The sequence below is a fragment of the Hyaena hyaena genome, unplaced genomic scaffold (genome assembly GCF_003009895.1).
Source record: "Hyaena hyaena isolate Hyena2069 unplaced genomic scaffold, ASM300989v1 scaffold_195, whole genome shotgun sequence".
Taxonomy (NCBI): Eukaryota; Metazoa; Chordata; class Mammalia; order Carnivora; family Hyaenidae; genus Hyaena; species Hyaena hyaena.
In genome coordinates this window covers 1,721,596-1,748,589 of record NW_024080827.1, presented here as the reverse complement: position 1 = coordinate 1,748,589, position 26,994 = coordinate 1,721,596, and the positions used below count along the sequence as shown (strand labels likewise).

The following is a 26,994-nucleotide window of genomic DNA, read 5'->3' as shown; positions in this document are numbered from 1 at the left end:
TCACTGGATTATCAAAAGCAAATGTCTGCTGCTTCGCTTATGTCTTCTGAGGTCATCATTTCCTTAAATATCCTAATAACATTGTCTGGGCTCCAGTACCATATACTTTGGCAACTCTGCGGCCACCTTCTCCTGCCACAAGCACACACATACAGACACCACATGCACACACTTTTCCCATCCCTGCGTCACTCTCTCCAAGGGACCCCAGAGAGGTTGTTTCTAGTGCTCAGTGCAACCTCCAACTTATCCCCTTTCCCCACTCCTCTGCTCCAAGATGGTTGGTGTCATGGATGCTATCGATGATCATCCAAAAGGGAGATACTTCATCCAGGAGATTAAGCTTCTACCATGTCCCCTCCAGATATGTGTGTGCTTGTGGCAGGAGAAGGTGGACGCAGAGATTATTCATTGTTGAGAGAGAGAGAGAGAGAGAGAGACCGAGCGCAAGCATGGCAGGTGCAGGAAGAGAGGGAGACAGAATCCAAAGTAGGTTCCAGGCTCTGAGCTGTCAGCACAAAGCCCAATGCGGGGCTCAAACTCACAAACCATGAGATCATGACCTGAGCCGAAGTCGGATGCTTACCTGACTGAGTCATCCAAACGCCCCTCTAAAACCTCCTGAAGTAAAGACAAAACACAGAAGTGAGATAACTAGACTCTTGAAAATCTGCCCTTCCTCGGGGCGCCACTGGCTCAGTCGGTTGGGCGTCCAACCTCAGCTTAGGTCATGATCTCACGGTTCATGGGTTTGAGCCCCGCATCGGGCTCTGTGCTGACAGCTCAGAGCCTGGAGACTGCTTCAGATTCTGTGTCTCCCTCTCTCTCTGACCCTCCCCTGCTCATGCTGTCTCTCTCTCTCTCGCAGAAATAAATTAAAAAAAAAAAATTAAAAAAAAGAAAATCTGGCCTTCCTCAAACTCATTTCTCCCATTTTCTTTCCCAACCACTTTTATCTATAAAGAACCCTTCCTTCAATTCATTTAGGGACTATGACAAGGTCTATAAAGTGGAATGTGTGATGCTGTGAGGGAAGGTATGTTTAAAAAAAATAACAACAACAACATGCAACTGAGTAAATTTAAAGATCAAATTGGCTTTCTTCAACAATTCACAAATCAGGTGGCATTCTATCTAGTAAGTAAAAAGGAGCCCTGAAGAAGTGGACAAAACAAAAGGCTTTTATAGGCAGAAGGGGGTAGAAAAGGAAATTTTTGTAGAGTGGACTATTTCAGCCAGGCTTCCTTTGGGAAAAGGGCTGGGGCCTATCATGCAGATCACCTCACTAGGGCTGACCAGATAATTCTAGGTTGCCTGGGTAAAGATCACATTATCGGGAGAAGCTGACATTGCCAGTTGGGGAGGTATTAAGTCTTGGTTTGTTGACGTTGGGCTTAGTACAAGTAACTCCTTTTGGAGCCTGTTGTCTCTTTTTCTTTTCCTTTTTTTTTTTTAAGTTTATTTATTTTTGAGAGAGAGAAAGAGAATCCCAAGCATGCTCTACACTGTCAGCACAGAGCCCGACAGAGGCTAGATCCCATGAACCGCGAGATCATGACCTGAGTAGAAATCAAGAGTCACACACTGAACCAACTGAGCCACCCACATGCCCCAGTCTCTTTCTTTAATGGGTATACAGGGATCTGGTCATGAGGAAACCCTGTGAGAACTGAGATACTCAGGATGGGGTGACTTCCCCCTTCATAGGGCACAGTGGGGCAGGGTGAACATGCGCATTTCTAGGGCAGCTGGGTTAAGTTGGAGGCATGTACAAATTGCTGCCTAGACCTGCAGACAAGGAAACAACCAACATTACTTGAAGAGGAGGAGGGAGAGGTCGTGAACATTTTCAGAGTGTATGACATCTGCTCTGTGCCTGGAAGGAAGAGAAGTGAGTTACCAAGAAGCAAGGAGAAAAAGGGAAATCCCAGCAAAAGAGCGCCCAAGGCACAGAGATGTGAACGCAGATGGCAGTGCTGAGACCAGGTGAGTGCAGAGTCCTGCAGAGACATGGAAGGAGATGACCCTGGCAGAATCAGCTTGAGAGTGTCCAAAGCACCCCGGAAATTGTTCCCATGGGAGGTGCCTCACTCGTATACGTTATAGAGACCAATCTGCCCTGCATGTGGGGGAATAGAGAGAAATTGAGAGAGAGAAAAATGAGAAGGTAGTGAAACCAGTTAGGAGGCTTTTGAAATGTCCCTAGGGCTTATTGGGTATTTATGACACGCTAGGCACTGTTCCAAGCATTTTCCACATTTGATTTCACTTAATCCTCGCTGTGACTGAATGTGACAAATGCTATTGTGCAGCACAAGTGACAGGAGGAAAGTGAAGCACAGGGGACTTAAGTGAGTTGCCAGGGGTTTAAAGCTAGTGAGTGCAGAGCGATGGATTAAACCCAGGGAGTCTGACTCTGGAGTCCGACAGCCTTTCTGCCCTACTTTGCTGAAATTGTCCAGGCAAGAGCCATGGAAAGACTATCCTAAGGCAATAGAAGATGGAAGAGCTGGGGGACAGAACAAGACCATCTGCAGCATAAATACAGGTGAGGCAAAGAGATAAGTACAAATAACTGACGTTTCTAGTTTTCAGTGAACCCAGGGAAGGGGAATGGAATTCACACGAGAGGGTGCAACAGCTTCCGGGGTGAAAATACTATCATTGTATGAGGCGTGCTACGTTTGCAGAGCTTGGAAGAGACATCCTGGTGAACCCCTGGGAAATGTGTGATAAACTCCCAGTCTTCCTCTGTCCAAAGATACCCTCTCCATCTTCTGCAAATGGGCATTATCACACTTGCTCTGTCTTTTGCTCTCTCAAAATGTCTTCGAAAGGACGTGCCCACTAGATGTGTGCAATACTGTGATTTTATAAGAAATATGTATTTGGTCTTCATCCTGGTTCCTTGGTACAGAGTTCCTAAAACCCTTGGAATTTCCTAAGTGATGGGAATATTAAAGGTGCTTTTTATATGTGAGTGAGGTGTCTTTGGAAAGTAGCTAAGGATGGGGCCGTGGGGGGGGGGGCGGGGAGGAGGAGGCTGTTTGGGAGGGGAACAGACCATGTAACTAGAGGGTTGGAACTTTCAGTCCCACCCCCTGACTTCCAGGGAGGGGAGAGGAACTAAAAGTTGAGTCAATCCCCAATGGTTTAATCAGTTATGTCTGTGTAACAGAGCCTCCATAGAAACCCAAAGGACAGTGTTCAGCTTTGAGGCTGGGGAACTAGAATGCTTCCATGTGCCACCATACCAGCCCCCAAATTCCACAGAGACAGAAGTTCCTGTGACTTTGCTGTATGTACCCCTTCATCTGTCTATTGATTTGAAACCTTCAATAGCCTTTTCATAAATTGAATTAGTAAATAAACTGTTTCTCTAGGCTCTGTGAGTCACCCTAGCAAATTAGTGAAACCCAAAGAGGAAATCTTGGGAACCTCTGATTTACAGCCAATCAGCGAGAAGCCCAGGTGACAGCCTGGACTTAGAACTGGCATCTGAAGTGGAGACAGTCTTGTGGGACTGAGCCCTTAACCTGTGGAATCCGATTCCATCTCTGGGTAGACAGTGTCAGAATTGAGTTGATTTGTAGAACACCCAGCTGGTGTCAGAGGTTTGCTTGATATGGGGGAAAGCCCACACGCTGGAACTGACACCCTGAAGGCCTAAGATACCATTTACACTCTGATTTCAGTACGTGCTCTCCTACTTGTGGCTCTGAATGTAAATGAAAGGCTTATCTCTGTCAAAGGAATCCGTAACAATCGAGAGAATATGCTGGAGAGGAGGCTTCCTGGCATCCCAAGAATCTACCCTGCTTATGTGGACAAGTTAACCCGACCCGGCAAAACACATCCAAACAGCCAAACAGATCAGTGTCTCCCATTAAGTAAATCAATGGCTATGGACCGAAAAGGGTATTTCTTGGGGTCCTCTCATAAGGCACAAAAGCCGTAAGGAATAGAGAACGCTTTGGAATGTCAGTTAATTCTCTAAAGGACATCCAGGCCTTCTTTCAAAAATATTCTTGGAGTTCCTGGGTGGCTCAGTTGGTTAAGAGTCTGACTTCGGCTCAGGTCATGATCTTGAGGTTCATGAGTTGGAGCCACACATCAGGCTCTGTGCTGCCATGCAGAGCCTCCTTCAGATCTTCTGTCTCTCTCTCTGCCCCTCCCCTGCTCACACACACACTTTCTCTGTGTGTCTCTCTCTCAAAGATAAGTAAACATTAAAAAAATACTCTTGTTCAAGAGACTATCTTTAAAAAAACTCAAGCATGTCTTTCTCTCTCTTTTTAGGGCTCCCTCTCACCCGCTCTCCTGCCTTCCCACTTGTGTTCCAATTTTTTTTTATTAAAAGAAAGCCAGTGACAGATACAGACTATTCATTGTGCCATTATTTATAATAGCAGGTTAGAAACATCCAAATGTTCATCAATAGGGTACTTATAGACTGTGATATATTCCCATGATTCTGTATATTCAGCCTTGAAGAAAAATGAAGGAGTCCCCTATGTACCTATCTATGAATACAAAGATAAACTATTATATGCGAAAAGCAAGGTACAAACTGCTAAGTCATATGCCACCTTTCATATATATATATATATATATATATATTCTTACATTCACAAAAAGAGACACTGGAAGAATAAAGCAGAAGCAAAATTAATTCCCTGTAGACAGCTGAGGCAAACAGGATGGAGGGTATAAGGATGGAAACCAGCGTGCCCTGTGTCTAACTACACGGTTTTGACTTTGGAATCACAGAAACGTTACAAATACCCAAACGGCACAATTAAATGTAAAAGGGGAAAAAAGCAATGAAAATATTTCATGCGGAAATTAGGAGGAGGTATTTTACAGAAGCAATGCCCATGGAGGAGTCAAACCGTGGCTCTTGGCCCTCTGAATAGATTCCCAAAGTAGGGGAACCCTTCAGCGCCAGGTCAAGCCTCCCAGTGGCTTTCCTGGGGTGGATGTCAGACGAGAGTAAAAACGATGGAGAATGGACAGAGAATGACAGCATGGCTCAGGAAGAGAATGGCCAAGAGGAAAGGAGGAACAGCATAGACAAGACAGCACTTCCCCAAGCCACCCCTCCACCGCTTTGCAAAATCTTCTCCCTCAATCTTGCCTGAAATCTTTGTCATTCACCACGACCTTTTTAAGTTAAAAATATTTTTTTCTTCTAAATACTTAGAGGAGACTCTCTGTTAGCAGTTGTGCTTGTGCGGCAGGGTGCTGTTTTGACACTAATCCATAACTTTTCTCTCCCAGTGTGTGTCTCCTTCTCTCCCGGCTCCCTGCTGGACCGGAGCAGGAGGCAGCTGTCTCGGGGAGCAGATGTGGAGGGTGGAAGATAAGGGCCTGTCTGGCTAACGTTCCCTGCCCCACCCCCACCCTGGGAACTGGTGAGCACGAAGGGGGAAATGACATCTGGGGTTCTGTGAACAAGACGATCTATCATTCCAGGCAGGGAGGGAAACACTCCTGCCAGAAACGGTTACATGGGGCACCTGGGTGGTTCAGTTGGTTAAGTGTCTGACTTTGGCTCAGGTCGTAAGCTCAAGGTTTGTGAGTTCCAGCCCTACATTGGACTGTCAGTGAAGAGCTGCGGCCGGCCGTAGGATCCTGTCTCCCTCTCTCTCTCTGCCCCTCCCCCACTCGCCCTCTCTCAAAAATAAATATTTAAAAAACAAAGGAGAAGAAATAGTTATAGGCCCCAGGAGCCTCTGGGCAGAGGGCTCCAGAGGCAGCCTAGCCAGAGTCCTGTGCTCCAGGCAAGACAGGGAAACAGAGGGACACCCACTAGGTACAAAGGGCAGTGCACAGGGACCTTTGGGGACTGGAAACAAAGACTAGATGTGTCCTCACCCATTGTTTGGTAGGCCACAAGATAGGAACTGTGACACGTGTCAGAGAGAGAGTGTAGAAAAACCTGGGACGGAGCAAGGGTCTCCTCCCCTTTTCCTTTTCCAATGCTCTGCTATAATGTGAGTGTAAAGTTAGTATTAAATTGGTTCACAGATCATTTTACTGTAGCGTTGATTACACACTTCCATCTGGGAGATGAACTGTATGCCCAAGACCTCTGATTATCCACCTAATCAGACATGCTTAGACCCCCAGGGGAATAGCAGCTCGGTGCACAGAAACCAAAGCGGGGTGTCTCTGGCTTTCCCAGGGCTCCCCCAGCCCCTTGCTGTCCCACCCCAGTGTCCCATCCACACGCAGGGTGCCAAATACTCAGACCCAGAGGCAGTGACATGTCAGCAGGATCAGGAAACAGCAAAGCAAGCCAAGTCAGAAACCTGGAGAACTTGTCAGAGAGAGATGCAGATCATGACCCCTCAGTCCACCTTTATTTTATTGGTGTGCCCAGAACTAAATTGCACAGAGGTCAAACAAATACACTTGACTCCAAAACAGCCAACAGAATTGTCCTGCACTTCATCTTGAAGGTTAACAGCAACAACAGGAGAAAAGGACCAGGGTGAAGGGGATACCAGCTAAAAATATAAAAATAAGATTCAAAGAGAATGCCCTTTCTTCAGTGTCCTGTAAGTTCAGTAGCTGATCTTGGTCGCTACATAAGGAGACAGGTTTTCTTTATGGTAATCAGCCTTGGAACCTATCCACCTTCCTAAATAAAGTTAACCTTTGGAACTGTGTGAACCGGCTTATGAAACAATTACATTGGGATAAGAAGCCCACATTTCAGATGTTCAATTGACCTTTTACGATTGTTATAGATTTTATAGAAAAAAAAATTAAGGCAACCTCCCAGTCGCTGCTTCCCTAGATGAACTGGTTCTTTATCTTGCCCAATTCTCACACGGTATTGCAACAGTACGAGCTCACCTGCTGGGACACTGAGACACTGTCTTTGCATATTTTAACCGCCATGGCTTATCACGGCGCCTGGTGCTGTTAAGTGCCCAACAATTGCGAAGTCAAGAGACAGATGCATGGCTAGGTGGGCGGTCTGTGGATGGACAGATGACCTGTGCCTTGGCTACTGCACCAGTATGTGTGAAGCAACCAGGTTTTGCTGTAACTTACGTGACAAAAGGAAGGAGCAGAGAATGGGCGGGGTCATAGCAGAATGTTGTTTTCCGTTTTATCTGCCCTGGGAGTGGTGGATCTAAGCTGATGTGGTAAAAACATCCAGCTCACAACTGTCAAGCGAGGACATCGCAGCATATCTAATGCCGTGGATAGAATGTGGCGATAGGGTATTTTTGAAAGTTGTAATTTTCAAGGGTCAGGGCAGGTGATAGTGTTGTGGGTTTAGGGACAATACTTAAGATCCCCTCGAGTGAGGTAAGTGCTAAGCAAAGAGTCATAGTTCAAGGTGGAGCTCCGAGTCCAGTCAGGACTCAGGATTATTTGAGAGACACGAAACTAGGAGCCCAGTTGGATGGGCTGATTTATGATGGTTATGTCTTCTGGGGCACATGGCTGCTGATGCCTCACTGGATATGGAGCCTTAAGGCAGCAAGACTGATGTCAGATCCCACCCCTAGACAGCAGGACAGGCCCAACGCACATTTTTGGAGATCCCATTCCAATTCTCATGTAGGTTCATCCTCTCCATCCAAAAATCAGTGCGTAACCACGCTCAAAGCTTTCTCTTATTGAAAGGAAATAAATAAACCAGTTAACGAATAAGCAAACATACTTGTCTTCTTACAGCCAACATTGGCTGTGCGATCATCTCCATTCTTCAGTTCCTCTCACTCTTCTGATGAGTACATCCAGCTGGGTATTTCTTTCTCCACTCATGAGATGGCTCTCACTGAGCACAGCGGTGATGTCGTTGTTGCTAAATCCAAAGGACCTGTTTCAGTATGGATCCTATGCGACCTCTGCAGCAACCGTTATCATCCACTTCTCCTGCTTCGTGACCTGACTTCCGTGACAATGCCTCCTGAGGGCTTCTTCCTACCTCTTGCCTCTCCTTCATTTTCTCCTCCCCTGGCCGTTTCTTTCCCAAATTTGGTGCTCCTCTTAGTGTTCCTGGGTGCTTTCCTCTCATGGTCTACACATCTTCTTGTGAGGTGTCGCCTGTTCCCTTGGCCTCAAAACCCAGATGAAAATGACTCTCAAATTTATATTTGATCCCAGATTTCTCTCCACATCACCCTCGCTGTAGAGGCATATCCTGTTTCCTGGACATCTCCCCTTGGCTATCCATGGGCTGTAGAACGCCATTTTGATTCTGTCATTTTAAGGCAATTTGATCTTAAGAACCGAAATGAAACTGACAAGGGCCAAAATGATACGCAGTAAAGTTGGTTATAGATGAAAAACTCACTTGAAAATCACGTATCATTGGTAAGTCTAAAAACTGCAAAATTTACTTCAGAAAATACTGGGCTTGGTAAAGAGAAAAAAATGTAAACGATAGCTGACAAGAGCAAATAGAGAAAATAGTAAAAATTATTATTGCTCACAAGTTAATGAACAATTTAAAAGGTTTTATAAAAGCTTACATGTGTAAAATTTGACACGGTAAAAATACTAGAAATAAAGAAAACTTACCACGGAAAAACTATCATCTGTACAAATTTCACAAAGATCAAGAAAAAGAAGGTGAAAAATCAATAAACTTCCTGTAAAATGTACACAGGAAAGATTTTATCGTGATGGAAATAATGTTGGTAAAATAAAAATCAAAGTGGAAACCATTGGAAACAGTTTAAACATGCTATAAAGGACCAAGGAATTAAATTGCCTTAATGGAATTCACTCTAGAATAAGCCTTTGCCACAAAAGTCATCAGTGTTGATATCATCCTAACATAGATGTTTATGTTCAATAATAAAAAACTGGCAGCTTCAGAAATATATAGAGGCTCATAGTGATGAAGTCAAAATGAGTACTTAAAAGCACAGTTTCCAAACTGGACTTACTTTCCCTTCCCCATACATCCTACATCGGTTTTCTTGTTTCCTCACAGACTTTTCTTACCACCCATCTCCCACTGCATCTGACCACATCCTGCCTTTTCTGGTTCCTAAGTATCTACCAATATATTCTCATCTCCCTATCCCTCCTCTAATTCCTGCAATGGAGGCCATCATCACGGCTAGGCAACATCTTGTTAACTGGTCATATCAATTCCTTGACCATCTCAAATCATCCCACACACTGCCAAGGAAGGAGGTCTTTCTGAAAGGCAAATCTGATTATATGTTCTTTGCAGTTTCTCTCTGCTGAGTGCTTGGCTTGCAAGGCTGCTCATGGTATTTACATCTCCAACCTCAACCCCTCAGTCGCTACTATATTACACCATTCTTTGGCTCAAAGGCAACACGTATATTTCCCCTTTCACCCCCAAATCCTGCTACCTCCACCCCAACCCCTAGAACCCCTGTGCTAGTGAATTTCTGGTCATCCTTTAAGAATTAAATTGCAATTGTCTGTTTTCATGTCTGTCTCTCCCACTAAATTATAAAGTTCTCAGGGCAGGATCATGCCTTATTCATCATTATAGTCTTAGTACCAAGTACAGTGGCTCACATGTAATAGATCTCTCTATGCATCTGCTAGACTGATGGATGGATCTTATTTAATCTTCACGACAATCCTGCATGGCAGGCGTTACTTCCCTTAAAGAAGCTCAAAGAAGTTAAATAACTTGTCCAAGTTCCTATAGCAAGAAAGAAGAGTCAAGATTTAACCCAGGGTTTTAGCTTTCAGGTGCATGTTCTTTTTATTCCACAATGCAGTGCTTTTTAATTGTATGCAACCAAAATACAGAAATGGGGACACAGTTCCTACACATAGGGCATGGAGAGCCAATAGGAGAGAATAATGCATTAAAAAAATCATTGGAACACAGTGTGTCCATGCAGACACATGGACTATATGTTTATAGTCCTTTAGACATACTGGCTATATGCATGTAAAGAAAAAGAATGGCCATGGGGGAAAAGGAGACTGGAAAGACTGTGAAAGGGCATCAGAACCAGGGTTTAAAGGATGAGTCAGAGCTTGACTGGAAAAGCTGGGAAGTGAATTCTGGGCAGACATAGAAAATGAGTTCAGTTTCTTCTACATCAGTTGCTGCATCGAATAAGCTTAAGAAATTAATATTCTCTCTGCGTGTAGTATAGATGACAAAGCTGTTAATGTCACAATTTCAACGTTTCAAAACACTGAAGTGATTGAATGTAGAAGAGTCTGAGTGCCAGTGAGGTGATTTCTCAGAAGCATTGAGCACGATGCTGCATCTCTCCTGGGCTTTGCCAGAGTCCTCGGGCAGGCCATTATGAACGTATTTCTCCATGTCTTGTACTTCATCAACTTATTCTGCTGTGTTCCAAGTGCTAATTAAAATTGTATGCTGCCTGCCAAAGTAAAAGCGCTTACATTAAAATAATAAGTGTCTAAATTAAATGGCTCAAAACAGAGTCTGGTTCCAAGTTGACATATAGTTCTTACTCCACTCCATAATAGTTGGGGATGGGCGGAGAAGAATTAGACTCAAGACATAAGATTTAACGAATAGTGCATTCTTTGTGACACTTATAATTATGTAAACAATCCACAACTTAAAGTTTATGAAAAGTAGCTTCCAAGCGCCATCATCCTATTTTATCCCTTCAATACACTGAAATGACTTAATCTGGAATTTTGAGATGAAATGTGATAGTCCTGTGTGAAGAATACATTGTTTATATTACAATGGATCTGTGATTCTTTGTCAAAAAGAAAAATGGGTTCCTTTGCCTTACAGCCAAACAAACTTTATTTATTTATTTATTTATTTATTTATTTATTTGCAAGGTGGTGAGGGGCAAAGAGAGAGGGAGAGAGAATCTTAAGCAAGTTCCATGCCTAGTGTGGAGCCCGACACGGGGCTCCATCTCATGACCATGAGATCACGACCTGAGCCAAAAGCAAGAGCCAGACTCAATTGAATGAGCTACCCAGGTGCCCCAGCCAAAGAAATTCTTAAAAAATGCTCTACAAATATCAAACTAAGATAATTTTTCAGGAAAAAAAAGTTGTAGTATTTCTTAACTAGATATTGGAGTTGGGACTTGGAGACTATGACTTAATTCATGGTAAATGCTCCACAGACTCGGGCTAACATTCTAACAATTATGAGTAGTAGCGCAAGTAAGTCTCACTATACATGAGGCTCAAAATGATTTTTTTTGAGTTACTCTTCAACTTGTGAAGAAGGCCCAGAGGTGCTGATATCAACCTTTTAATCCCCATCTCCTCATTCCACTTCAACCATCCTTATCTATTCTTCCATCTACTCAACGCCCTGCTTCCCCACTATTTGTTCCCTCGGATTTAGCACTGGAAATTGAATCAACCTAGAAGTTCCACTCAAACACTATACCTACCTCTTCACTCTGCACATGCTCTTCTGTTTGTCTGTAAGCCCTTTTGTTAACTCCCTCAGCCCCATCTCCCACCTGGAAAACACATCTTCCAAGACCCATTCAATGCCACTTCTTTCTAAGCTCTCCTGGCTCTCCCCAAAGCAGGATTACTGTCTCTTCTTTGGACTACTATGGCATCCCATTCAACTGTGTACTGTGGTCTTTATCACACTACAGCATCGGTACTTGTGGGCAGGAAACACATCTCTCTTTGCTGTTCTAGGGCTTTGCACATCCCCGGCACATAAAAAATATTCAACAAATATTTGTTGAATAAGTCATAATAAAGTATGTTGATTAAAGGTTAAGCGATTTAGGGTGAACATTACAATTTATTTTTTAAAAAATTTTTTAATGTTTATTTTTTGAGAGAGAGAGACAGAGCATGAGTTGGAGAGGGGCAGAGAGAGAGAGGGAGACATAGAATCCAAAGCAGGCTCCAGGCTCCAAGCAGGGCTCGAACCCATGAACCGTGAGATCATGCCCTGAGCCAAAGTGGGACACTTTAACCAACAGAGTCACCCAGGTGCCCCTCGTGAACAATTTAGAATTAGGTGCTTGAGTTAATCAGAAGAAAAATATTACAAATTTATGCCAACATTTAACTTCAGCCTAAAATAATGAGGTACCTAAAATCTCATCATCTTAGAACTGAAAGGGAACTTCAAGACCATCTAGCCTGCCCTCTGCTATATGGATCAAGAAACTAAGACCTGGATCTCATTCCAGGTTTCATGCTAATAAGTAGCAGCACAGAATCCTAACTCAGGGCTCTTGACTCCGAGTTAGTAGCTTTCTTCAGATTACTCTGCTGTCTTTCTGTTGAACACCTTTGTGAGCCTTAGTTGAGAATTCTAGGGTCTAGTCCCAAACAAAAGTTTTACCTACTTTGGTGCAGACATACACACACAAACACAGATTATTTTGAGAAAACCATCCGTTAGCTAGAAACAAATGTTTGCATGGGTGAATCCACCTGTGTGTTTCTATAGGTCCCTGAAGGATTAACAGACACTGCTGTTAATTCTGAAAATTCGGTTTAAAAAATTATAGGCTCCAAAGAAAAAGCCTTCTTGATATGTTATTTTAAAAACTATACCCTTATTACAAAGAAAACTATTTGCTTTGTTGGGTGAAGCCACTTAACACTCTATAAAACACAACACTGTCTATAAAACATCAGTGTTAAGATAATATCACACCAATTAGGTTTTCTCTGTAAAACATTATTAAAGTGTTAGATGTAAACAAACAGTATAATATTTAGAGTGGACATTAAGTTGCCCAAAGTCAATGGCATCAATTTACTTTTGCACCTTTAATTACTTAATATGAGATTGATTTTATTGTCTACATTAAGATAAACTAGAAACTGTGAAGGAGCATATAAACCTTGTAAAAACAAAATCAAGTTGCACGAAATTTAATATTGTTTAGAAAAAGGGTATCTAACCACATCAGATCATAAATTCCAGCATAATGAACATTAAAATTGATTATTTAAAAATGGTTCACAGCACTAGAAGTGAATTTTTATTTATGCAATTGGTATTATGACACATTTAAGTATATGGATGAAAGATAAGAGTGAAAATAAAGAGATAACAAATAATGATCAGTTTTCTTAGCAATCAAATATTTATGTACGAATGATACATGCCAGATTTTCTGTCATCAGTGGGCATATGCTTAGGGGAATGTGAATTAATGTCAGCACCATCTTAGGCAAAAGATAATTAGGACAAACCCAAGAAAATAATCAGTGCTAAAGTCACAATGCATGTTTTCTTTTTATTGCTATTTTGAAAAATTAGTCACATAACTGTTCTCCTTCATCAAACTGTACACTAAGTTCAAGCACCCATATGGAAGATAAGAGGTAAAAGTTGTTCATTATTTGAAATGGATGTCAAATTAGAAAATGTCAGAAACAACAGAAGGATGTTATATATAAACATAAACGTAGAACATTGAAAAGGAAATGACAGTAGATGCATATAAAAGAGCAATCCGAAAAATCCAAGGCCTTGAACTCAGATAAACACATTTCTAAAACTTGGAAAGCAGAAACCCTAAAAGGAGACTTGAGGGTCTGAAAATCTGTTATTCATTTGTAATACATTTTGGTAACAAAGACAAAAAAGAAAGACAAATAGTTGGGTTTGTGTAAGAAGAGACAAAATAGATGTTTATAAAACTCAGAGAGTCTATTTACTTTTAACTATCTTAGAAACGAAAAGAAGGGAATAGGAAAAAAAAATATTTGGATGGAAACAGTGATGAATAAGAAGAATGAGAGCAAATCACAAGGGCAGGATCACAGCCCAAAGGAACTTAACGGGCATGGAAGTAAAGAGAAAAATTACTCTGTTATCTTGATCTGTGAGAATTCAACCAGAAACACTAGAAAAAAGTAAAAATGTATCCTAAACATCTTATAAAACTCTCTGATTACCAACGACTATTTGATAAGTGGCCAAAAGGAGCAATATATAACTCACTGCCCGGGAATGATGAGAACAGGACATTAAAAGTTCTGAAAGGCAAAATCCGAAAGGGCTAGCCAACATGAACTCAGTGATAAAATCCCCTTTGTTGGGTGAATTCTAAACTTAAAGCCTTTGCTAGATGGAACTGTAAAGACGGATTTTGACACTTATCAGTTTTACTGGAAAGTCTAAGTCCACTCTGCAAACAGATTCTCACTAATTAGCTAACTGAATGATTAAAACCATTCTAAACATGACATGTCAATTTTTTTATGGATATAATGAAAAACGAACAATGTTCTTTCTCTTCAAAGAGAGAAATCTGGAACGGAAAGCTTGCTAAGTCATCACTGTGGTCCCTTTCATTAGTATTTTGGAATTTTCCAGAAATTTAAAATCTAAACCTTTTATCTGATCATGAACAAAAGGTCCTATTGCCTAATATATATGGATTTGTGTTCATACACTTTGATTACAAAAACATAACCTACTTTTAGGTCATTGGAACAGAGCATTTTTAATAACATATCCCTTTTAACAAAATACACTTTTCAATAGGGTCTGAAACAGTTTCAGTCCTATTTTCTCGTGGCACAGAAATGCTATTAAAAATAAGATTTGGCTCATGACTACTCTGGTTAACTTGTAACAGGTACATTAGAATCAGAGGTACATTACTCAATTTGTGCTACATCTACCGGAAACAAACTGTACCGGTATCCTTTAGAAATGCATGGAATAAAGCCCAGACAGGATAAAACTTAATGAGTATCAGTCCAAAAGTGACTGCCGAAGAGAGAAAATATTAGTACTCAAACTCAGATATTCAATAAACTCACATAAATTTGCTGTAAGATGTGCTATGGGCCTGGCACTATATTTTATTTCTTTAGAACACCAGTTGCAAAGCCGAACCAATTTTTTTAAAAAATATCAACTCTTTTCCCTTTGAAGACAAAATGATGAATTAAATTCATGTTTTACATCATGTTTTACAAACTCGACATGTGGCATTTATGGTTTAGAAAAAGCTATGTATTATTGAAATAAATTTTTGACTAATGCAGAATTAAAACTGTATTATCTGTCCAGTGGTTGAATCCATACTACTAAAATTAGCTGTACAACAGTAATCATCTCAAACAGCATTTCGGTTGGTGTTAAATGCCACCTTATAAGGAGCAGTATTCTTAGACTTAGGTACGCATGGGTACAATATGGGAAAATCGTTTAAAATACATAAACCATGAGGCCTATGGTGAGGGCTGGAAAGGTCCGTAAGAGCCCATCAGTTCTTATTAAGGGAGAAAGAACTAATGCATAGATCAGAAAGGAGGTACAGTAAAGACTTACATGTCTTTGATGTATTAGCAATAAAGTTACCACATTTTAATACCCTGCATTCAGATTTTAGACCAAATTACAAAGGCATTCTGTAAAGAAGGGTTTCATACTTTTCCACAAAGCTTCATAGTATAGGCATAGTGATCTATTTTTAACCTAAGTCCAAGAATCTGAAAAAGGGTTTGCAAGGATTTAACCCCCAAATTCTGGAAGAGGCCATGAGGGTAATCTAGTCCAGTACACCATAGGGGAAAAGGAAAATGAAACATAGAGTGGTCACATGTATTACCTTACGTCAAAAGACTCTTTAACTGGAGTCAGAGAGAGTCCAGGCCTGCTCTTGATTTAGAGTTCTTGCAAGTCATCAAAGTGTTTGATGTTTTTGTTACTTAGGAAAGGTATATAGAACTAATTTCAAACATATTTTAGAAGCATATACATAAAGTGCCACTGAGATAAAATGCTTTGTAGCTGAAAAGCAAAACCTACTAAGATTAAATGAAACATTAAAATTATCACTAACGGAGAAAGAAAAGTAGAAATAGTATTTTTTTTCCATCTCCTCTTACAGATTAGGTTTTGCCCATTTACCAATGAAAGGCACAGAGAACCAGTTTATAGACTTCATGACAGTTTTCGGGAGCTTGAATCCATGATTCGTGCACAATGCGTCCAATTTATTTTGTTTAGCCACAAAATCACAATTGTTAAATCTTTACCAAAATGTAAAGCAATTTATTTTTTAAAATTGTGTATACTTCTCACCAAATTTCCATTCTTTTTAAAAATGATACTTTGTGCTTTGCTAGTTTCAAAATACAATAGCCACATGATAGATCTTGCAATTAGAAGGTTCTTACTCTTCACTTTCCTCTATTAAAACTATTTCCCATCCATAATGTTATTTCTTACACCAGCAGCTTGGACAGTGGCATGTTAATAGCACACCAGCTCACTGTTTGCTGAACTAAGTTAAATTACTGTAGCTCACTGTCATCCAAATCATTTCTCTTATACTTTAACTCAGAACGCCACCTGATGTCTCTTTAATGGTGAGAGTTGTCATGTGTTTGAAATATTCCTATTGTTTTCTAAAAGGGCCATTATAAATCTAGGCCTGTATCTTTTTACAACACATATAAAAAACATTATATCTGAACTCCTAATTATTTTCCTCAGAGACCTGGTTCTTCAATGCTGTGTAACTATTCCTTACCAAGACTTAGAATATGTATTTGAAAACACCCTTTCCTGGATTCTGAATAAATTGCAGTAGGTTGAATTAACCCAAAGAAAAATGAATTTTTGTATGCAATAAGGTATTTGATTATCTAATTACCAAAACCTATATGATAGAATAGTGTTAAATGAAATTTTTATATTGTTTAAAAATGTTTTTAGTATGACTTCATAATGGGTTTGAAATTGTGCAGTTTCACAAAGTAATGCGTAAAATAATGCAGCTCCAGTGAAGACCCAACTGATGACAAGCTGCAAGTCTGTTTTCCCGTCTTCACTTTGCTCCTCAGCGTGGGACACCCTCATACCTAGTCTGGACACAGCTGCTCCTTTCCCTTTACAGACTATTTTAAATGATAGGCACAGACTCTGGAACTGCATTTTTCCTCGGGCCTGATATAGAAAATGAGAGCAATCCATTCCTCCAACTGGCTGCCACAGAAAACGGGATTTCAGATTCCTTCCCTTCCAGCTCCTGTTGAGTTAAAGGCAAGGGCAATAAGCCAATAAATGTGATGAGGCAATAAGCCAATAAATGAGAGCGGACATAAACGAGCAATGAAAGTCTACCTCTTTGTTGACGATCAGTAAACAACGGAATGGGGATGGTATTATACTATAAAAGATCAGAGAATAATAGAATTTAAGCTATAAAGAATCTTAGTGGCCATAAAATTTTCAGTACCTTTTGATTTTCAGAATGACTCTGAAGTTTTGACCAGGCCGTTTGTTTTTTGATTAAGGCTCAGTTTTGACGAAGTAGAACACAACAGAATTTCATGGGAATGGCCACAGGAATGTTTAGAATCGTGCACCTGTGAACTGTTCTACGAGAAAGGGTAAGGGTGTTCCAAAGGCATCGGTTCCTCCTTTTCCGAGGCCGGGCAGGGTCAGGTCCCAGCTTTAGGGCCTTTTTAGTCCATCTTGTTCCCTCATCTGGGCTCCTACCCGGCTGTCAGGCTGGCAGGTGCCTGCTGCTGGCATGCTGCCCCAAACAGTACACTGTTAAATTTGCTCAGTGTGCAACCAGGTCCTCGCTAGTGACAGGTTCTCTGGTGAATCAACATGAGCCCGATTTTGCTCAATTCATACCCATTTATAGCTGACTGTCAAGTTTAAATCTAGGGAAAATTCCAGGCAGCTTAACATTAGGAGAAGAATTACAGTTTTCCTTGTGCTAACCAAAAGGGCAACAGACACAGGTCAGTTCTGAAGTTGGCAACTCGACCTGCCAGCGGCCCTTAATGGAGCACGCAGGGACCATGTGGGCAGCAGGTGGCAAAGGCCTTCCCTGGGTCCCTCCACGGAGCATCTTCATTGGTACCACTCCTGAGGCTGGTGGTCTTGACACCGCGCTTGGTGCGGAGTCACCCCCCCCCCCCCCCCCCCGCCGCCAGAGCGGCAAAGGACGGTGCGTTTAAGTAAAGTGGCCGCCCAGGTGATGGAGCAAGGGCACCGCGGCGGCCAAGAGCGTTCCTATAACCCTCATCCCGAAACAGTCCAGGACGCCCGCGGGCGCCTGAAACGCAGAAGGCACCTGGCTCCTCGGGCTTCCCCTTCGCGCCCCCACCTGTAGGCCAGCATCCCCGAGCTCCTTCTTGCCCGAGTGTTTTGGAAACTGTCAACGGAAACCCGCAGGCCAGGCAATGTGACAGGACATTATAAATATGCAGAAGAGATGGAGCCCAAATAGCGGACGTATGGAGCCAGGGCTCGCGGGGGTCGGGGATCTGGAGCCGGGCCCTCGCTGCCGCGGCCGCGCGGGCGGCGCCAAGACCGGGCAGGCGGCGCCGGCGCACTCCGGGCCCCGAGCCTGCAAAAGCGGCCCCGGGCGGGCGGCCGGACACCTCGCAGACGGCGGGCCGCGGCCGCAGAGGCCGCCGCCCCGGGGCTCCTCCGCCGACCCTCCGTCCGCCGCCGCGCCCGGCCCCCGACCCGAACCCCGGAGGCGGCCGCTCTCCCCGGCCGCGCGGCCCGGCTGCATGGAGCCCGGAGCGGCGTCCCGGACCGCCGAGCCCGCCGCGGCGCGAGAAGCCCCCGCGCGCCACGCCGAGGGCAGGAAGAAGATGGCGGCGGCCGTGGCGGCGGCGGCGGCGGCGGCGGCGGCGGCCTCCCACGCGCCGCTGACGCCAATGGCGCGCGCCGGCCGGCGAGCCGCGGATGGCGGCGGCGGCGGCGGCGGCGGCCCGGGCTCCGGAGAGGGGCGGGGCGAGGCCGGGAGGGGGCCGGCCGGAGGCGGAGGCCGGGCCGGAGGCTGGAGGGAAGCGGCGGGGACAGTTTGTTGTGCTCGGAACATGGCGGGCGTCGGCGATGCGGCCGCCCCGGGAGAAGGCGGAGGTGGCGGCGCGGACGGCCCGGAGCGGGACGGCCGCGGCGAGGCGGAGCAGCCCGGAGGCGGCGGCGGCGGCGGCGGCGGCCACGGGCCCCCGCCGGCGCCTCAGCACACGGAGACGCTGGGCTTCTACGAGAGCGACCGGCGGCGGGAGCGGCGCCGCAGCCGCGCAGGTGAGGCGAGCGGGCGGCGCTAGGCCGCGACGAGGGCTCCGCGGGCGGCGGGGGGGCGTCGTGCGACCCCGGGCCCCTGCCCCGCGGCCGCCGCTGCCTCCGGGGCCGCCCGGGCTGTGGGCGCGCGAGCTGCCGGGGCTCCGGGGCTCCGCGGCCGCTGACAGCTCGTCGGGCGGGGTCCGCGCACGGCACCGGGGTCCCCGCGGCTCACGCCGGGCCAGGTGTGGCCGAGAGACCGCGCTGCGGCCCGGGAAGTTCGGTCCCGGAGCGCTTGACGGCTTCCGAAAGGTCTTTCAGAAAGACCCCCGGGGCGCCCTCACTCCCAGTGATCGTTGGCGAGCATCTCCCACGTCTCAGGGAGCCCCAAACTGAGAAGCTCAAGGCTGATTTCTTAATCACTTCCCTGCCAAGGTGACTTTTTTCGCTGTGTATTTTAAGTGAACTTGAGCCATAGAAACCTGTTAACTTGCCCTCCAGATGAAGTGCTCCTCAGCCGCAGCTTAGCAATGTGGTAATGGCCGTGAAGTTCAGTACTGTTGCCCAGAACAGAAATATGTAGTCTTCAAAATGCTATCTGTGAACTTTTCCTAAATCGAAACTTAAGCCTCTTAAAAAAAAAAAAAAAAATTGGCTGTATAGGAATAGATGACCTTGTGAATCTTACTTTCAGTGACCAATTCCAAGCATATTGTAATGTTATCATTTTTTAAGCTGTAGGATTCTTTTTTTAAATTTCAAATTGCCTTTGTATTTATATTGCGGTTGTATATTAGGGTTAAAAGAAGAAAAGATTTTGAGATCTGTGTTTCATTGAATACAGTGATCGCAGCATTTAAATTTTATGTAATTCTAAGTTTTGAACAGTAGCTGAACCATAACTCCATTGGATTTCTTCCCCCAAAATTGCTTCTGGTGAGCAGTAGGGGCTGCATTGGCCGTTATTTCCGCAGTTCCTGCAAATAAATGTGAAGTCTTCAGGCTTACTGCATCATTGATTGTATTTGGATATTGAAAGTGTAGGAATACTCAAATATCAGAAGGCTGATCAGGTGAGATCCTGTGTAATTTATTAATTCTCAGAACTAGACGTAGGTTAGATTTTGAAGAGATCCCTGTCTTTGAAAAATGAAGTTTAGACTGTGCCTTGTTCAGTCTTTTTTAATTAACCACTTAGAAATTCTCAACCGTGTTTGGTTTAGTTGTCAGTTAAATACTTGCTTTCAAGAGTATTTACTTTCTGAATTGGCAGACTCCAAGTAAGACGGAGTATTAAGTCTCTCAACTGGGTGTTTACTGACTTACACTTGAACTTTAAAGACACTCTAGTGCAAATGGAAACAAGTGTGGCCAGGTTTCACTACAATGTCTTTAAAATATTTCTGAGTTTCCACAAGCCAATATCATAACAGTCTTTTTTGTTATTGTTTGCATACACAGAAAATGAAGTTGTCAGGAGCCTTTTGATGAGCACAGATGTATTAGGCTCTTGGATTAACCCCTAACATCCCTACCTTAGCCCTTCCCAGGATGGGTCAGAATACCTGGTACCATGGACTTCCATAGACTTCACACCACACACACGCGTTCTTCAACATGAGTTTCTGAGCATGGTTTACTTAACATGTTGGAAGCTGGACTTTTAACCCATAGTTGCAGAAAGTCTATCTGAGCGACACTTCCAGCTTTAGCTGTGGGGACAGTCCTCATTGTACCCCTAATACCGTCAGTCTTATTGTGAGGGGAGATGATGGTGAAAACCGTGGGGATCAAGACTTAGGTAAGAAAACAGGCATATTTCCGCTGGGGTCACCAGCCGGCGTTGTACGTGTGGGGCCCTTATTTTTCCCTCAGGTGTCTGTTTCTTCTCTGCTAGTCGCACAGCTCTTGGCCTGCTGGCGTTCACTGAGTCTGATGCCACTTTGGTTGGAGCCACCCTCTGGAGATTAGAACTCTTACAGCCTTTCTTAAACACCCCAGCTGCTAAGCGGCTGCTGCTTTACCTTGCTTTTCTAGCATCGCCCCTTTCTCCTGCTCTGTAACCTTTCCCTCCTCTCTTCTGCAGAATTTAGAAAACTGTTCCCCCAGGGGCTGGCCTGGGCCAGAGGGCCTTTGAGTGGCACCACCTACTGTCGTGTGGGAAGCATTTCTCCCTGAATCAAATGTCTTCCAATGTCTTGCTGCTTGCACTTGAAGTGTTCCTGGGTCCAGTGGAAAAAAATGGTGTAGTTGACACACAATGTGGCATTAGTTTCAGGTGGACAGCATAGCGATTCTGCATCTCTGTAGGTTATGCTGTGCTGGCCACAAGTGTGGCTGCCATCTGTCACCATACAGACTTGTCCTTTTTTTTTTTTTTTTTTTTTTTCCTTGAATTCTGGTTCTGCCTCTGATACTCTAGTCCTCCTCCCCAGTGTAGGGCAATCTTTGTTTTTGCTTTTGAAAGGCATAATCTTAGTGTCTTGGTGGCCCAACCATCAGTTCCAAAATCCTCTTTATTATTTCTCCCAAGGAATTTAGAGCTCTTAAAATGTTTGTTGGCCTCTCCCAACAGTCTAGGATTTCCTGAACGAATATACAGACGAGATACTTATCCACACTCTCCCCATCCAAGTAAAATAATTCAAAACGTAGTATTTGAGGGTAATATTTTTGCTTTATACCTATCTTGGTTCACTTACATCTTTAGAAAAAATATATGAATATTAGTTTGTGTATGAGCAGTTATATATACCATGTACGTGTATCTACATCAAGTGTAACTTTTCTTTGTGTTTCTCATTTCAAACTCTTGGAATCAGTTGATTTTCTGAACGCCATCTTTGACTTCTGTGTAGCATGGCAGTGGGTTGAAACTCTTCTTTGCTACAGTACTTCTACCTTAATGTCGTGTGCAATGGGTGTTCCATTCATCACACCTGTTCTCTTTCTCTCTCTCAAATGCTCATTGTGTATTCCACTGTTGCTTTATTTGGCCACTGTTCTTAGACTCTGGGTATAGTGCAGAACTGCAGATTCATCTCTTGTTAAAAATCTATATCTTGTTAAAAATACTAACAACTTCTATTGTCCTTTCTGACATAAACTCAGATAATAAGTACATGTTACCATGTTTTTGTACTCATTCCTCACTTGACTCATCTGTAAAAGTTCCTTTTTCAAAAAAAAAAAAAATATTTATTTCGAGAGGGAAAGAGAGAGAGCAAGGGGAGGGGCAGTGAGAGAGGAGAGAGAAAATCCCAAGCAGCCTCCGCCTTACCAGCACAGAGCCTGATGTGGGGCTTAATTCCACAAACAGTGAGATCATGGCCTGAGCCAAAACCAAGAGTCGAATGTTTAACCGACTGAGCCACCCAAGTGCCCGTCATCTGTAAAAGTTCTTAAGCGGGAGAGTTGCTATATAAGCCATGTTCCCATTTAGGAATCTGGGTCCGGCAAGTCAACTTTGGACTAAGAATTAGGCAATGTGTTCTTGGCTTGTTTTGTTGTCGAATTGCTTTATAGACTTTGTGCTTGCTTAGACCGCTTGCCTAATTCTTTGGCTCTGTTTCATGACTCCGCTCCTAAATAGTTCAGTATCTGAGCTACCTAAGTTGGCCCTAGTGCCTGTGGAGACTTAACAGTAGAAGACTTGATGTAAAATAAGCTTCAGCTACTGGTGAGGATGAAACAGTACCTATAAAGCGCACGTGTAGGAATATGCAGAGGGATGGGTGTTGCCTATAAAACAGAAGAGCTTCAAGCAGGGTGATGGTTGAACAGGATCGTGTCTGATTTCAACAGTGCCACGGGGCCTGGGTTTTTCCTTTTGTGTAAATGGTGACTCTCCACTTCTAGAGCTCACATTTGTTATCCGTCTCTTTTGCTGCTTTTCTCTTTCTTTTGCCCATTGTAGACCTCTTGCTTTACTTCCATGAAGGAATGAGCAGAGGCAGGAACGAGCCTAAACCCAGAAAGGCCAGCTGAACTCCTTTTCACAGTTCCCACGGAAGCCTTTGAGTGGGACCAAGGTGTTAACGGCTCATATTCTTTACGCCCTATTATTTGTGTAATTGAAAAGTTAAGTTCTTACTACAAATAATTTATTTTTATTAAAATATCTTCTCATGGGACGCCTGGGTGGCTGAGTGGGTTAAGCATCGGACTCTTGATTTCTGCTCAGCTCGTGACCTCACGGTTGTGATGCTGAGTCCCACACTGGGCTCCCAGGTGAGCATGGGGCCTACTTGGGACTCTCTCTCTCCTTCCCTCTCTGCCCCTCCCCCAGTCTCAGGTGTGCACACCCATGCGCTCTCTCAAAATAAATAAATAAACATTAAAAAAAAAAACCTTTTCATTTAACCAGTCCTCATCCTTCATCTAATATGTTACATAGTTATCTCTGTGGCCCCAAATTTATCCTAATGGATGATTAAAGGCTGTTATTCTGATATTATAGCCTAGTCAATTTCTCATTTACAAAGGGAAGTAATAATAAATGTAAAACTGGGAAGTTACTTGGAGTAACCACAAGCATAGATAGGTAGGGTGAAATTAGCTTCATCACTCTGGCAAAACTACTGCTCTGCTTTCACTTGCTTTATTTAAGTAGTACATGTAAACTAAACAAGCAGTGAAAAGTTACTCATTTTGGTCTTTGACTGGTTCAGTGTCTTGGCTTTTTAAAATGTTTAACTGCATTCTAGTTTACCCTCCAGAATGCAGCCTGGCTGCTCATTTGTGGCCCAGTTTGAGGAATGCTTGCACGAAACAGGTCTTTGGAAAAACAGTAGCATTGAGTGTCAGATTAATGACATTCTGGTCCCGTTTTTAGTCTTTTACCCTGTCACCTTGTGACTTTTGAAAAAGTCACTCCTCTCTGTGTCCCTGTTTTCCATCTACAAATTTAGGAATATCCTACCTTAACATCTCTAAATGAGACTATTTATAAGTAGTATGAGGATCTGAAAATCTTGAATGGTGCTTTTACTATTATTTGACTTAGGAAGACAGAATTGCTGTTGTATTGATTTCTAGTTGGCCTGGTACAAAGATGTACCTCTGAATTTGTGTAATAAAATTACCTGTAATATTTTCATGTAACCTTAGGAAAGTTTATTACGGTTTTACATTATTTAAGACTGTGAAGGTTTGCATGTTTCATAATATTTTCCTAACAGTTAACTAGTATTACTTTCCAATTTTTTAGTGGTCATTGCTATTTTAAGAAAGATATATTTGGACATATTACTTAACGTAATAAATATATTCATGATTAGTCATTACTTTTAATTAATACTTTTGTATCCTGGGTTCTTATTTCTAAAACAAGCAATCTCAGAAAATAATTAAACATAGTCATCTTTTAGAGATGAAGAGAGCAGTTTATACTCTACTTTTTCTCTATTCAAGATACTAGATCGGGGCGCCTGGGTGGCTGTCGGTTAAGCATCAGACTTCAGCTCAGGTCATGATCTCATAGTTTGTGAGTTTGAGCCCCTGTCGGGCTCTGTGCTGACAGCTCAGGGCCTGGAGCCTACTTCAAATGCTGTGTCTCCGTCTCTCTCTCTTTGCCTCTCCCCAGCTTGTGCTCTGTCTCTGTCTCTGTCAAAAATAAATAAACATTAAAAAAAACTTTTTTTTTAATACTGGATCACAGCATTTTTTTGTGGTGAAAGATGAATATTGATTAAAAATACTCTAGAAGAACTGATTTACATTTATGATTGGTATTATTTTCCTTGTATGAAATAGTCACAAGTGACAAAATTTAGTTCTTCCAATGTAGAAGCACTTGTTATATTATATGCTGACTTTTCTTCTTGCCGAGAACTGGAGGAACTGATTTACATTTATGATTGGTATTATTTTCCTTGTATGGAATATTCACAAGTGGCAAAATTTAGTTCTTCCAATGTAGAAGCGCTTGTTTATATTATATGCTGACTTCTTGCTGAGAACTGGATAAATGAACTAAAATTGATTGCCATCTAAAAAGTTAAGTCAGTGTTCAGAAAATAAACATTTGGATTATTTTATTTTGGAAAATAATTTGCTCTTAAATATAAAGACAGATGTTTGGCATGACACATGAGAGCAACGTTGGTCAAGAAGGAATGAAATGCCACCACAGTATGGAAAAAGTTAAGGTACACTTCGCAGAATTCTTGAGGGGCGGCACCCGCCCACAGGTGAAGCAGTAGGCTTCTTAAGGAATTAGCCAGGCAGCTCTCCCCACTAGAACAGGACAGGTAAGCTCAGGCAAATCTGTAGAATGCTAGAGAACAATATTTAAAACAACAAGAAGGGAAACAGTGGTGCTACACTAGGGAACAGAAGACGGAGCAGCATCCCGGGGAGTATATCTGTGGCCAGGGAAAGGCGGGAGCGGACTCACAAAGCGGGTGCCCAGCTGCAGGCCAGTGTAAGCCTCTTCTTCACCAGGGATCAAACGGCTCTTTCTGGCTGGTTGAAGCCAGGTTAGGGTGAGGTTATCTTGTCTTGTGTGATTGTCAGAGAGGTGGATGCTAATTGTGTAGGGGAGAGAACACACTGGACTGGGAGGTCAGAGATCTAGATTCTATTCCCTGTTTGCCTCTTAACCTTTCAGTGACTTTGGACAAGGTTCTTAACCTCCGCGGTCCTCCGTTTCTTCATTTGTCAACCGTGAACCCCATTATCTGCTGTCTGTAGCTGTCAGGATTATTGTGAGAATTTTATGAAGTGCTGTGTGCAAGACCTTTGCAAACTGCCTCTTGGCAGAGTGGGAAGATCCTTATCCCTTAAGCAGGGCCAGTTTCTGAGCAGTGGGGGAGAAGAGGGTAAGACAAAGCTTCCGGAATATTTCACCCCACGAAGCTTGATTCTTTTGTTAGTATTGCTTTAATGCATCTTTAAAAACCATTCCCTAAACCATCAGTATGGTGTTAATTGTAAGCAGACACTTCCTTTAGATTCAGAACTCACTGGAGGCTGGACATGGGGAAGATCGGGGTACATGGTGCCTGCTTCCAAACAGCTTCTGAGCTGGTTAGGGAGCTGACCAGTTAACAGTGTAACACCATAGAGGTGAACCCCGGGTGGAGACAGAGAAAGGACAGAATGGAGGGGGTCCCAGTTTTTCAGAAAATACATAAGCACTTGAGACAGTGATAGGCAAAATAATCTAATGCCCCAAAGCCCACGCTTTGATCTTGAATTCTGGCTCTACCACTTGCTTCCTGTGTGATCTTGGAGACCTCCTTACCTTCTCTGTCCCTTGGTTTCTTCATCTGCAAAGTGGACATAACAGTAGAATATGCCCCATACTTAACAAGAGCTGTGCACTAAAAACATGTTTGTATCATTTGAATTTTTTAAGTGTATTGTGGAATTTAAATTGGTGTTTAAAATTCTTGCATTTCTAGAAGTAGAATCCTGACACACCACCATTTTATATTTAGAATATAGTTATGACACTTTTGTGGGTTTGTGTTATATGACTTGTTTACAGAAAATTAGTTATTAGGTTGGTTATATAGTTCATTGAATATATATATTTATTTGCCACATCGGCCTTTATCCGTGAAAACAAGTTTGCATGGGGCGCCTGGGTGGCTTAGTCGGTTAAGCGTCCGACTTTGCTTAGGTCATGATCTCACGGTTCGTGGGTTCGAGCCCCGCGTCGGGCTCTGTGCTGACTGCCAGCTCAGAACCTGGAGCCTGTTTCAGTCTCTGACTCCCTCTCTCTCTGACCCTCCCCTGCTCATGCTGTCTCTCTCTCTCTTTCCTAGAAATACATAAAACATTTAAAAAAAAATATATTAACCCTTTATCTGATATGTCATTTGCAACTATCTGTTCCCATTCCGTTGGTTGCCTATTAATTTTCTGGGTTGTTTCCTTGGCTGTGCAGAAGCTTTTAATCTTGATGAGGTCCCAACAATTTATTTTTGCTCTTGATTCCCTTGCTTTTGGGGATGTGTCAAGTAAGAAGTTGCTGCGGTGGAGGTCAAGGAGGTTGTTTCCTGCTTTCTCCTCTAGGGTGTTGATAG

At 43.2% G+C, this 26,994-nt stretch overlaps 1 protein-coding gene across 1 annotated transcript in view; it reads left to right on the top strand.

Moving 5' to 3' along the window:
• The first annotated feature begins 18,732 nt into the window (after window positions 1-18,732).
• The window catches only part of TAPT1 (transmembrane anterior posterior transformation 1), a 61,900-nt gene continuing 53,638 nt past the window's right edge, over window positions 18,733-26,994 (top strand). The window contains exon 1 of the mRNA XM_039241538.1: window positions 18,733-18,985. Within this exon, the coding sequence (XP_039097469.1) occupies window positions 18,775-18,985 (211 nt within the window). The 5' untranslated portion in view covers window positions 18,733-18,774. The remainder of the gene's footprint in view (window positions 18,986-26,994) is intronic.